Source organism: Eubalaena glacialis, chromosome 2, assembly GCF_028564815.1.
Source record: "Eubalaena glacialis isolate mEubGla1 chromosome 2, mEubGla1.1.hap2.+ XY, whole genome shotgun sequence".
Taxonomy (NCBI): Eukaryota; Metazoa; Chordata; class Mammalia; order Artiodactyla; family Balaenidae; genus Eubalaena; species Eubalaena glacialis.
In genome coordinates this window covers 14,210,285-14,223,618 of record NC_083717.1, presented here as the reverse complement: position 1 = coordinate 14,223,618, position 13,334 = coordinate 14,210,285, and the positions used below count along the sequence as shown (strand labels likewise).

Below are 13,334 nucleotides of genomic sequence, written 5' to 3'. Positions count from 1 at the left end.
TATTATGTTGAGGGTAGGTTCCCTCTATGCCCACTTTCTGGGGAGTTTTTATCATAAGTGGGTGTTGAATTTTGTCAAAAGCATTTTCTGCATCTCTTGAGATGATCATGTGGTTTTTATTCTTCAATTTGTTAATATGGTGTATCACATAGATTGATTTGCGTATATTGAAGAATCCTTGCATCCCTGGGATAAATCCCACTTGATCATGGTGTATGATCCTTTTAATGTGTTGTTGGATTCTGTTTGCTAGTATTTTGTTGAGGATTTTTGCATCTATATTCATCAGTGATATTGGTCTGTAATTTTCTTTTTGTGTAGTATCTTTGTCTGGTTTTGGTATCAGGGTGATGGTGGCCTCATAGAATGAGTTTGGGAATGTTCCTTCCTCTGCAATTTTTTGGAAGAGTTTGAGAAGGATGGGTGTTAGCTCTTCTCTAAATGTTTGATAGAATTCACCTGTGAAGCCATCTGGTCCTGGACTTTTGTTTGTTGGAAGATTTTTAATCACAGTTTCAGTTTCATTACTTGTGGAGGGCCTATGCTTAGTACCCACAGGGCTGGAATATTTTCTGTTTCTTCCTGGTTCAGTCGTGGGAGGTTACACCTTTCTAAGAATTTGTCCATTTCTTCCAGGTTGTCCATTTTATTGGCATAGAGCTGCTTGTAGTAGTCTCTTAGGATGCTTTGTATTTCTGCGGTGTCTGTTGTAACTTCTCCTTTTTCATTTCTAATTTTATTGATTTGAGTCCTCTCCGTCTTTTTCTTGGTGAGTCTGGCTAATGGTTTATCAATTTTGTTTATCTTCTCAAAGAACCAGCTTTTAGTTTTATTGATCTTTGCTATTGTTTTCTTTGTTTCTATTTCATTTATCTCTGCTCTGATCTTCATGATTTCTTTCTTTCTACTAACTTTGGATTTTGTTTGTTCTTCTTTCTCTAGTTGCTTAGGTGTAAGGTTAGGTTGTTTATTTGAGATTTTTCTTGTTTCTTGAGGTAGGATTTTATTGCTATAAACTTACCTCTTAGAACTTCTTTTGCTGCATCCCATAGGTTTTGGATCGTCATGTTTTCATTGTCATTTGTCTGTAGGTATTTTTTTATTTCCTCTTTGATTTCTTCAGTGTTCGCTTGGTTATTTAGTAACGTATTGTTTTGCTTCCATGTGTTTGTGTTTTTACGTTTTTTCCCTTGTAATTGATTTCTAATCTCATAGCGTTGTGGTCAAGAAAGATGCTTGATAGGATTTCAATTTTCTTAAATTTACTGAGGCTTGATTTGTGACCCAAGATGTGATCTATCCTGGAGAATGTTGCGTGCACACTTGAGAAGAAAGTGTAATCTGCTGTTTTTGGATGGAATGTCCTATAAATATCAATTAAGTCTATCTGGTCTATTGTGTCATTTAAAGCTTGTGTTTCCTTATTAATTTTCTGTTTGGATCTGTCCATTGGTGTAAGTGAAGTGTTAAAGTCTCCCACTATTATTGTGTCACTGTCGATTTTCTCTTTTATAGCTGTTAGCAGTTGCCTTATGTATTGAGGTGCTCCTATGTTGGGTGCATATATATTTATAATTGTTATATCTTTTTCTTGGGTTGATCCCTTGATCATTATGTAGTGTCCTTCCTTGTCTCTTGTAACATTCTTTATTTTAAAGTCTATTTTATCTGATATGAGTGTTGCTACTCCAGCTTTTTTTTGATTTCCATTTGCATGGAATATCTTTTTTCATCCCATCACTTTCAGTCTGTATGTGTCCCTAGGTCTGAAGTGGGTCTCTTGTAGACAGCATATAGATGGGTCTTGTTTTTGTATCCATTCAGCGAGCCTGTGTCTTTTGGTTGGAGCATTTAATCCATTCACGTTTAAGGTAATCATCAATATGTATGTTCCTGTGACCATTTTTTTAATCGTTTTGGGTTTGTTTTTGTAGGTCCTTTTCTTCTCTTGTGTTTCCCACTTAGAGAAGTTCCTTTAGCATTTGTTGTAGAGCTGGTTTGGTGGTGCTGAATTCTCTTAGCTTTTGCTTGTCTGTAAAGCTTTTGATTTCTCCATCGAATCTGAATGAGATCCTTGCTGGGTAGAGTAATCTTGGTTGTAGGTTTTTCCCTTTCATCACTAAGTATATCATGCCACTCCCTTCTGGCTTGTAGAGTTTCTGCTGAGAAATCAGATCCCGCAAGTTGTGCTGGCGGGGGGTTGGGGGTGTGTGTGGGGGGGTGGGGAAAGGAGAACAATAACAAAGTAAAAAATAAAATTAGACTAGGGAACTAACAGCTATGCTAGAAAAAATACAGAAATAAAAATAAAGGTGAAAGAACAACCAAAAGGTAAAAGAGAACCACAATAGTAAAAAAGAGGAGGAGGGAAAAAAAAAAAGTAAGAAAAGGTGGAAAAGGCCTTGGCTGTGGAGGGCGAGGCCTAAGCAGGGGTGAGGTTTGGGTGGTGGGTGGGGCCTATGCTTAGTACCCACAGGGCTGGAAAAATCCCAGGTCGGGGTGGGGGCGGGGGACGTTGGGGCTTGTGTTGGGGCGGCTTAGGCTCCACAGAACAGAAGGGGCCCAGGCATGCCTCCTGCCTCTGGTCTCAGAGTGTGGGGGACCCCACCTGGGAGCGCAGAAGGCTTTCTGGGCTCGAGTGGATGGGGCAAAAGCCCTCCTCTCCTGCCTCTACAGTCATGGAGGGCCCCTCGCGCCTGCCTCTCCACATCTCCGCAGCCTCCCTCCTATGCCCCCAGGGCCAACACAGCTGGGAGGGGGCTTTTTAGGGCAGGGGACCTGCCTGGGAGCTCAGCAGGCTCTGCTCCTTTCCCGCTCCTCTGGTCCTGGAGGGCCCCTCCCGCCTGCCTCTCCTGTTCTCTCCACCCTCCCTTCTGCGCCCCCAGGACCAACCCAGCCCAGAGGGGACCTTTGAGGGCATAGGACCCGGCCTAGCCTGAGACAGGCAAACATCCCCTGCTAATTGGGCAGGGGAAACGCTGGGCCCGCTGCCCCCGATCCGAGCCCCTGAAGGTCCCTCCAGGCGTGGATACCCCTCCCCTCCTCAGCCACCCCTCAGGGGCGCCGGTCCTGTCCGGCCTCCACTTCTCCTCCCCCCTCAGTCCCCCCACATCCCACCGGTTTTCTTGGGGGTTCTTCCCGTCTCCTTGGGCATCAGGGTCCCCCGCTGGTGTCTGGCAGGTGCCCCAGTTGTGGGGAGATGCGCACTCTGCGTCTTCCCACACCGTCATCTTGACTCCTCCCTCTAACCTTCCAAAATGTATTTCTTAATTTTTAAAACTTTAAAGTTGAAATTATTCTTTGATCCATAGGCTGCAGAATGGAAAATACGTTAGCAGGCCTGAAAGCGACATAAAACTCATTGTACATTTCCATTAGAGTTCTTGGGTGATGAGGTACATTGTCATTGAGCAGTATTACATTGGAAGGAATCTTTTTTCTGAGCAGGAGATCTCAACTGTGGGCTTAAAATATTCAGTAAACCATGTTGTAAACAGATGTACTGTTGTCCAGGATTTGTTGTTCCATTTTTAGAGCATAAGAAGAGTAGATTTAGCATAATTCTTAAGGATTCTAGGAGTTTTAAAGTACTAAATGAGCATTGGCTTCAACTTCAAGTCACCAGCTGCATTAGCCCCTAGTAAGATAGTCAGGGGTGTTGTCAGGGCCTTTGAAACGTTGAAGCCAGGCATTGACTTCTCTAGCTATGAAACTCCCAGATGTCATCTTCCAGTTGAAGGCTGTTTCATCTACATTGAAAATCTGTTGTTTAGGGTAGCAACCTTCATTAATTATCTTCGCTAGCTCTTCTGGATAACTTGCTGTAGCTTCTGTATCAGCACTTGCTGCTTCACCTTGCACTTCGATGTTATGGAGGTGGCTTCATTCCTTAAACCTCATGAAACAACCTCTGCTAGCTTCATACATTTCTTCTGCAGCTTCCTCATCTCTCTCAGTCTTCTTAGAATTGAAGAGAGTTAAGGCCTTGCTCTGGATTTGGCTTTGTTGTGGCTGGCTTGATCTTCTATCCAGACTCCTGAAACTTTCTCCATATCAACAATAAGGGTGTTTTACTTTCTTATCATTTGTGTGTTCACAGTAGTGTCACTTTTAATTTTCTTTAGGAACTTTTCCTTTGCATTTACAACATAGCTGGCTCTTTGGTGCAAGAGGCCTAGCTTTCAGCCTCCCTTGGCTTTTGACATGCCTTCCTCACTGAGCTTAATCAGTTTTAGCTTTTGATTTAAAGTGAGAGATGTGCAATTCTTCTTTTCGCTTAAACACTACTTGAATTGAACACAATTTCAATATTGTTGTGTCTCGGAATAGCGAGGTCTGTGGAGAGGGAGAGAGATGGGGGAACAGCAGCTGGTCAGTGGAGCAGTCAGAACATACAACATTTGTTGAATTAAATTTGCTGTCGTGCATGGGTGTGGCACCCCAAAACAATTAAATAGTAAGGTCAAACATCACTGATCATGGATACTATGACGAATATAATAATAATGAAAAAGCTGAGATATTGCGAGAATTACCAAAATGTGACAAAGAGACATGAAGCAAGCAAATGTTGGAAAAATGGTGCCAGTAGACTTGCTTGATGCAGAATGGCCACAAACCTTCAATTTATAAAAAACGCAACATCTGTGAAGAGCAGTAAAATGAGGTATGCCTGTATAGTTGGAACATATTCTTAATTCACTTAGCCAATCTCTCTCTCTTGTTTTTGACTGGATAGTTTAACCCGTTTCCATTTAAAGTAGTTACTGATAATTTATGCCATTTTACTATTTTTCCTGTACGTTTTATGCCCCCCTTTGTTCTTCTATTTCTCCAATATTGCCTTTTTTCTTAAATTGATTTTTTTGGCTTTGTGCCCTTTTTATTGCCTTCCTTTTTTTTTTTTTTTTTTTCTTTTCTTTTCTTTTCATTTCTTTTTTTTCTTTTCCCCCCTGAGGCATGCGGGATCTTAGTTCCCTGACCAGGGATTGAACCCGTGTCCCCTGAAGTGGAAGCGTGGAGTCTTAACCACTGGACCACCAGGGAAGTCCTGCCTTCCTTTTCTTTTCTTCTCTTTTTTTTTTTTAAAAGATTTATTTTTTATTTATTTATTTTAGGCTGCGTTGGGTCTTAGTTGTAGCATGTGGGATCTTTGTTGAGGCACACGGGATTTCGTTGCGGCGTGAGGGCTCTTCGTTGTGGTGTGTGGGCTTCTCTCTAGTTGTGGCGTGCGGGTTTTCTCTTCTCTAGTTGGGGCTCGCAGGCTCCAGGGCGCGTGGGCTCTGTCGTTGTGTCGTGCAGGTTCCAGAGCACGTAGGCTCTGTAGTTTGTGGCACGCGGGCTCTAAGTTGAGATGTGCAAGCTCAGTAGTTGTGGTGCGTGGGCTTAGTTGCCCCACAGTATGTGGGATCTTAGTTCCCTGACCAGGGATTGAACCCACGTCCCCTGCATTGCAAGGTGGATTCTTTACCACTGGACCACCAGGGAAGTCCCCCACCTTCCTTTTCTTTTGTGTATATTTTTAAGGCACAGTTGACCTTTGAACAACATGGGAGATAGGGGCACTGACCCACTGTGTAGTCAAAAATCCAAGTATAATGTACAGTTGGTCCTCCATATATATGTGCTTCCTCCATATCCAAGGTTCCACATCCACGGATTCAACAAATTCTGGATCGTGTAGTACTGTAGTATTTACTATGGACAAATTGTGAGTAAGTGGACCTGCACAGTTCAAACCTGTGTTTTTCAAGGGCCAACTTCATTTCCTTGCTGGTTTCCATGAGGATTACAATTAACATCCTAAATTTGTAATAACTTTGAATTTTTTTTTAAAATTTATTTTTGGCTGCGTTGGGTCTTCTTTGCTGTGTGTGGGCTTTCTCTAGTTGTGGTGAGTGGGGGCTACTCTTCGTTGCAGTGCACGGGCTTCTCATTGTGCTGGCTTCTCTTGTTGCAGAGCATGGGCTCTAGGCGTGTGGGCTTCAGTAATTGCGGCATGTGGACTTCAGTAGTTGTGGCATGCAGGCCTTAGAGCGCATGGACTTCAGTAGTTGTGATGCGTGGGCTCTAGGACATGCAGGCTTAAATAGTTGTGGTGTGTGGGCTCACTAGTTGTGGGTTGTGGGCTCTAGAGCATGGGCTCAGTAGTTGTGGCTCACGGGCTTAGTTGCTCCGTGACACGCGGGATCTTCCCAGACCAGGGATTGAACCCGTGTCCGCTGCATTGGCAGGCGGATTCTTAACCACTGCGCCACCAGGGAAGTCCCACTTTGTTTGAATTGACACCAACTTAGCTTCAGTAGCATACAAAAAATTCTGCTCACATTCCCCCACCTTTCTCTTGTTTTTTCAAAATTTGTGTCTTTATACATATCATGTGCCCATTAACATAGACATATAGTTATTTTTTTCATGCATTTGTCTTTTAAACCATGTAGGAAATATAAAGAGGAGTTACAAATCAAAACTATCATAATGCTGGCTTTAATTTTTACCTATATTTAACTTTTACTGGTGTTAAAAATTTTTTTTTTTTTTGGTACGGCTTTTAAGTTACTATCTAGTGTTCTTTCGTTTAGCCAGAAGGACCCCCTTTCCAATTTCTTGTAGGGCAGGTCTCTTAGCAACAGATTCCCTCACCTTCTGTTTCGTTGGGAATGTCTGTCTTTTTCCATATTTGAAGGATAGCTTTGCTTGATTTAGAATTCTTGGGTGACAGGTTTTTTTCTTTCAGAAATTTAAAAATGTCATTTTACACACCCTAATGGCGCCTATTGAATTCGATGAGAAATTTGTTGTTTAATCTTACTGAGGATTCTTTGTATGTGACAAGTTGCTTTTCTGTTAATCCTTTAAAGATTATCTTTTTCCTTGGCTTTTAGCAGTGATTATTATTTTATCTCAGTGCAGATCTCTTTGTGTTTATTGTTCTCGTGGTTTCTTGAGCCTCTTGAATGTTGTAGATTCACGTAATTATCTAATTGGGAAGTTTTTGGCCAATATTTCTTAAAATATTTTCTCTGCCTGTTCCTCTTTTTCCTTTTCTTCTGGAATTCCCATTGTTTGTATGTTAGTAGGCGTGATTGTGTCCTACAGGTTTCGTAGGAACTCCTCTGCTCCCCTTTTTTAAATGCTCCTGAAACTGGATAATTTCAATTGGTCTACCTTTAAGTTTACTGAGTTTTTTTCTTTACCTACTCAGATCTGTTGTTGAGACCCTCTAGTGTATTTTTCATTCTGGTTATTATAATTTTCAATGTCAGTGTTTCTGTTTGGTTCCTTTTTGAAATGACTGTTGATTCTCTGTTGAGACATCATTGTCCTGGTTTCCTTTTAGCTCCTTGACCTTGCTCTCCTTTATCTTTGAGCAGATCTAAGACAGTTGATTTAAAGTCTGCACTAAATGTCTGTGCTTCTACAGGGACAGATTCTGTTCAGTTCTCCTGTGAATGGGCTATACTTTCTTTTTCTTTGCATGCTTTGTAACTCTCTTGAAAACTGGGTGTACTGAATATTATGATATGGTAACTCTGGAAAGTGGGTTCTTTACTCACGGTTTAATTTTGTTGCTTGCTGTATGCTGCAGTTATTTGCCTTTTTAGTGGTCTTCTATACAATTTTTTAAAAAGTGTACATTCTTTGTCACTTTGATCTCTAAAGTCTGTTTCTGTAGTTTGTGTTCAGCTAGTTTTTTGACAGAGATGTGCTTGAATACCAGGTGCCAAAATAGCGAGAGAGAGGGAGAATCAAAAAGAAAAAAAAAAGGAAAAAAGCAACACCTCTTCCAGTCTTTGCAGATTGGCTCTGTGCTAGGACTGTTCCTTCAGTGGCTAGCCAGTCTTCTTACCACTCTCCCTTACTTAGCCTTCACTTCCTGCTTGCCCTGTACCAGGAGATAGACCAGAGATGAAAGTTTAGTGTCTTATCAGGTCTTTTAGGAATATGCATCCTGCCCTGGGCATGTGGTGCTGTCTAAATTCCCTAGAATGAACAGACACTTTTCAGTGCCCCAATTTCGAAGAGAAACTGTCCCCAGCTTTTCCTCTTAGGCTCTTGGCACTAGGTTATTTGCTTGAACCATGATCTTTTGCCCCAGGGACCTGTGGGTATTTTATCTGCCTTACAGTGATTTGAGGAATACCCACCACTTTTCTGCCCTGAGTGAGTTCTGAGCTTGTCAAAAGAATAAGCATGTTGTGTCAGTTCTTCAGTAGCCCACAGACGCTTTAAAATAGAGAAACACAATTCTTTGCAAATAAAGTCTGCTCTGCTCCTTCTGAAACCAGAAGCTGGGGTTCTTCACTGGGAATACAAGGTGCTATCTTCAAGACCTCTGCTGAATCCATGGGTCAAGGGAAAGTAAAAATTCCCAAAGCTTTCCTGCCTTTTTTTTTTTTTTGGGCTGCGCTGCGTGGATTGCGGGATCTTACTTCCCTGACCAAGGATTGAACTTGGGCCCACAGCAGTGAGAGCACTTGAGTCCTTACCACTGGACCGCAAGGGAACTCCCACTTTCCTGCCATTTTTAAGTTGCTTTTTTCTGACTTAGCGTTTGCTTGGTTGCTGCAAACCTTTCACTCTCTTTCCCAGAGTCCTGACAAAATTGGTTCTGATAGTTTCTGCTTGACTTCTTGATGTTTCTGTGGTGGAATGTGCCCTTGGAGCGGCCTTCTCCCCCATTTTTGCTAACATAAATCTGGATATTTTTGCATCCCTGTAAGTCTCCTTGAGTTTTGTTCTGAAATACAGTTATGTTCCTTGGAAACAGTTTGATCTTTTCAGGTCCTGCTCCTGTGATTTATTCAGTGGGTCCAGAGCAGTGCTCAGTCTAGGGGTACTTATTCCCACTACTGAGGCAAGACCTTTATGAGTCTTTTACCCAGTGAAAGCCCTGTGAGTTAGGAGTTTTTCCAGTCTGGCTCAGGGAACAGGCACTGTTCCTAGCCCTTTGTGCCAGCTGGATACTGTTCCCTCTAATCTTTTTGGCTAGTTCTTTTTCCAGCCTCAGGTAATTTCTCTACTCACATGTTCTCTGTTTAATACTCATGTAGTGCTGTTTCTCTTTCTCTGTCTTTGAGTGTTCTCTCTCTGAAGGGCTTTCATTTCTGGTACTTTGCTTTGCCAATTTTAGCTTTCTTGGTCTCACCCATCTCCTATACTTTGAGAGTATCCTGGGCTTGGCCTCAGTTTCTCTCCCTGAGTCTTGGCCTGGAAGAACTCTCAAGACATTAAGAGGGGGCAAACGGAGGGCTCACCTCATTTGTCTCTTACTTCTTTGAGATTGTTGTCCTTCTGTACCTGATACACAGGTATCTTGAGAACCACTGTCTGAATTATTTTGTCCATTTTTTTTTTTTTTTTGAGAGTGTGGGGTATGCATTGTTTCATGCAGGAGGATAAATTTGGTCCTTGTTATTCCATCTTGACCAATTTCCTACTATTTCTTCTTAGCGTTGATATTTTCTCGTATTTTATTATTCTTCTGTTCCCTCTTTTCTTCCTTATTTGTGATTATAATGAATATTTTTAACATTGCATTTTAATCAGTTTAATAATGCAGTTATTTAATATTGCATTTAAATTTACTTGTAAATTAAATTACCTTTTGGGCCGTATCTCTTTCTATATATACAAGTATTAATATTTATCTGTGTAGTGGTTGCTCTAGGGATTACAAATTTCATACAAATAAGTTCAGTCTACTATGTGTACCACTTCACACAAAATGTAGAAACCTCGAAACTGTGTAAATCTCTTTTACCTGCTCCTTCCCCAATCTTTGTTATAGTTTTACACACATTGAAAACTTTCCAAGACAGCATTTTAACTTTTGATGTAAGCAGTCATATGTATTTTAAGTGAAAGGAGGTATTATGATTGCTTTATCAGCCAATAATCTATCAAAAGTACCTGCATGTTTATCATGCTTCATTTTCCCCTTCATCTTGGAGCTTCTTGGGTCATTGTTTTCTGCCCGAGGAAAGTTTTTTGGTATTCCCTTTAATAGAAATTCGTTTAGAGATATTTTTTGGCTTTGTTGTTTATCCAGTTCTTTTAGTGATAACTTGCCTTTGGGTTATATTAAGATTTTTATTTCTGTTTTTGGTTTTCTGTAGTTTTATTAATGTTGCCTGTATGTGTATTTATATTTATTTACCCTGGGATTTATTGTGGTTCTTCAGTCTATGACTTGCCATCTTTCTTCTGTTTTAGAAAGTTTTTAGTTATTATCATTTTTTAAAAGATTTATTATTTATTTATCTATCTATATCTATTTATGTGTTTATTTTTGGCTGCGTTGGGTCTTAGTTGCGGCACGCGGGATCTTCATTGAGGCATGCAGGATCTTCGTTGAGGCATGCGGGATCTTTGGTGGCGTTGCTTGGGCTCTTTGTTGTGGCGTGCGGGCTTCTCTCTAGTTGTGGCACACAGGCTTCAGGGCATGTGAGCTCTGTAGTTGTGATGCATGGGCTCCAGAGCGTGTGGGCTCTGTAGTTTGCAGCACACAGGCTTTCTAGTTGAGGCGCGTGAACTCAATAGTTGTGGCGCGTGGGCTTAGTTGCCCCACGGCATGTGGGATCTTAGTTCCCTGACCAGGGATCGAACCCGCGTCCCCTGCACTGTAAGGCAGATTCTTTACCACTGGACCCCCAGGGAAGTACCAGTTATTATCATTTTAAATATTGCTTTTGTACCACTTTTTTTTCTCTCATATTTCTCTGGGACTCTAATTACATGTGTGTTAGGCCTGCCCATCATGTTGTTTTTGTTTCCTGTCTTTTTGTATTTTTCATACTTTTGTGCTCATGTTCTGAATATTTTCTTCTGACATATTTTGTTGTTGTTCTAATTCTGTTTTCGGCTATGTCTAAGCCATTGTTAATCCCATTTATTTTTATAATTTTTGTTTTTCTGTAATTTTTGATTTCGAGTTTTCAGTTCTTTGAAGAAATTTTAAATTTTGTGTTGTGTGTACTTGAACATAATAAGCATACTTTTTATAAACGTCCGTATCTGAAACTCCAAAATACAAATATGTTTTGATCTTCATGTTTCTGCTGGTTTTCATTCATGTTGTCTTGACTCTCATGTGTTTAGTATTTTTCATTGTGCCGAAAATGGTAATGAACTAGTATTAGAAATTATTTGTAGCCAAAATGACATTGTTTTCCTCTAAAGAGGATGTATATTAGCTTCTGTCTGGTGTCTGGGGGCACTTGTAATTTAGGGTTATGTGAGTCAAATTTCAGAGTTTGAGATGATCAAAGCCCAGCTGCAGTCTCTGGGCGGGCCTATGTACTTTTAGTTTATTGTCATTCCTGGCTTGCAGCCCCTCAGTGTTGCAGCTGAAAGAGGGAAGGGATTTACTAGTGTTCTTCTTTTCCCTTAGTTGTCTATGGACGTAGATCCTTGTACTTTCAGCCCTCTGAGTTTGTCAGAAGTACCTTCCACTCTCTCAGCTGCTTTCTTTGAAATAGGCAAATGTCCCCTGGGCGGCAAAGTGGTCAAAAGTTGTACTTAACTCCCTTGACTTCCATCCTTTTCAGGTTTTGGCCCCAGCAATTTCTTACTATGACATCAGCTCTTTGATACCTTTAGTCACATTTTGAAAATTAAAAGAAACAGCATTTAATATTAATATTTAAATTGATAAATTGTTAATATATTTTAAGTGAAGTATTAAAATAGTAGAACAATGAATGTTAGTATTAGTGTTGAAAATGTCAACATTTGTATAACAGTTAAAAATTTAATATTGACATTTAAGATTTAAAGTATTAAAGTTTTTATTATAGGTTTTCAGCTATAAAACTTCATACTTTTAAAATTAATTAATTAATTTATTTTTGGCTGTGTTGGGTCTTTGTTGCTGTGTGCAGGCTTTCTCTAGTTGCGGCCAGCGGGGGCTACTCTTCGTTGCGGTGTGTGAGCTTCTTGTTGCGGAGCATGGGCTCTACGCACCGGGCTTCAGTAGTTGTGGCACACGGGCTCAGTAGTTGTGGCTTGTGGGCTCTAGAGTGCAGGCTCAGTAATTGTGGCACATGGGCTTAGTTGCTCCGCGGCATATGGGATCTTCCCAGACCAGGGCTCGAACCCATGTCCCCTGCATTGGCAGGCGGATTCTTAACCACTGCACCGCCAGGGAAGTCCCAAAACTTCATACTTTTATAGTGGTTCTCAGAGGAATTATTGATCTGAATTATTCAGTTTACTCTTATGAAAAGTGTCAGTGCCAGCATCTGAGTTAGAAATTTCCCTTGGGGAGTTCCCTGGTGGCCCAGTGGTTAGGATTCTGGGCTTTCACTGCTGTGGCCCGGGTTCAGTCCCTGGTCGGGGAACTGAGATCCATCCAGCAAGCCTTGCGGCACAGCCAAAAAAAAAAAAAAAGTTTCCCTTTATTTGTGTTACTGTGTGTATTAACTGGAGAAATGACTAAGCGTCTTATCAGTAGTGGTTTGACGATCAGTCAGTAGTGATAATTTGTTAATGTTTTTGTTGTGCATTTCCTAAAATGGACATTTAAGGGATCTGTTCATAAAGTTAATAATTTAATTTATCTTTGAAAAAGCTTTATTGAAAAATGGAAAAATGACATTATTTTTGTTTATTTATTTTTAGGTTGGGCTCATGTGGTTTGTGCCCTGTATATTCCAGAGGTACAGTTTGCCAATGTTTCTACAATGGAACCAATTGTTTTACAGTCTGTGCCACATGATCGTTATAATAAGGTATAGTAGATATTATTTTATTGATGTTTGAATATAATTTTTTTGTTTTAAAACTGGGAAGTGTAAAGGAATTTTTAAATTTTGTTTTATTACAGCCCTTCATTAAAAAATTTAAATTAAATGCCTCCATTGATTTGGAAAAAGTGTAATTACTGTGGTAAACTACAAGTATTAAAATATGTTACTAAGGTCACAGGAGTACAAAACAAACACACACAAACAAAACTTTATTACCTTTTATATTAACCTAGGTATTTAAGCTTCTAACATTTTAATCTGTATAGATTTGTTCTTTTTTTTTAAAAAAATATTTATTTATTTATTATTTTGGCTGCACCAGGTCTTAGTTGTGGCACTTGGGATCTTCGTTGCAGCATACAGGATCTTTAGTTGCAGCATGCGGGATCTTCTAGTTGCGGCATGTGGACTTCTTAGTTGCAGCATGCAGACTTCTTTGTTGTGGCATGTGAACTCTTAGTTGCAGCATGCATGCATCCCTGGTTCCCCGACCAGGGATCAAACCCGAGCCCCCTGCATTGGGAGCGCAGAGTCTTACCCATTGGACCACCAGGGAAGTCCTTAGATTTGTTCTTTAAGAATTAC

General features: G+C 40.5%; 1 protein-coding gene across 10 annotated transcripts in view; it reads left to right on the top strand.

Annotated features, from left to right (window-relative positions):
• The window catches only part of MLLT10 (MLLT10 histone lysine methyltransferase DOT1L cofactor), a 246,892-nt gene that overhangs the window by 78,447 nt on the left and 155,111 nt on the right, over positions 1–13,334 (top strand). For all 10 annotated transcript variants that reach the window (XR_009699476.1, XM_061181604.1, XM_061181607.1 and 7 more), the window contains one exon: positions 12,622–12,731. Coding sequence is in view for 9 of the 10 variants with exons in the window: in XM_061181604.1 (XP_061037587.1) it covers positions 12,622–12,731 (110 nt within the window). In the remaining variant the exon portion in view is untranslated. The remainder of the gene's footprint in view (positions 1–12,621; positions 12,732–13,334) is intronic.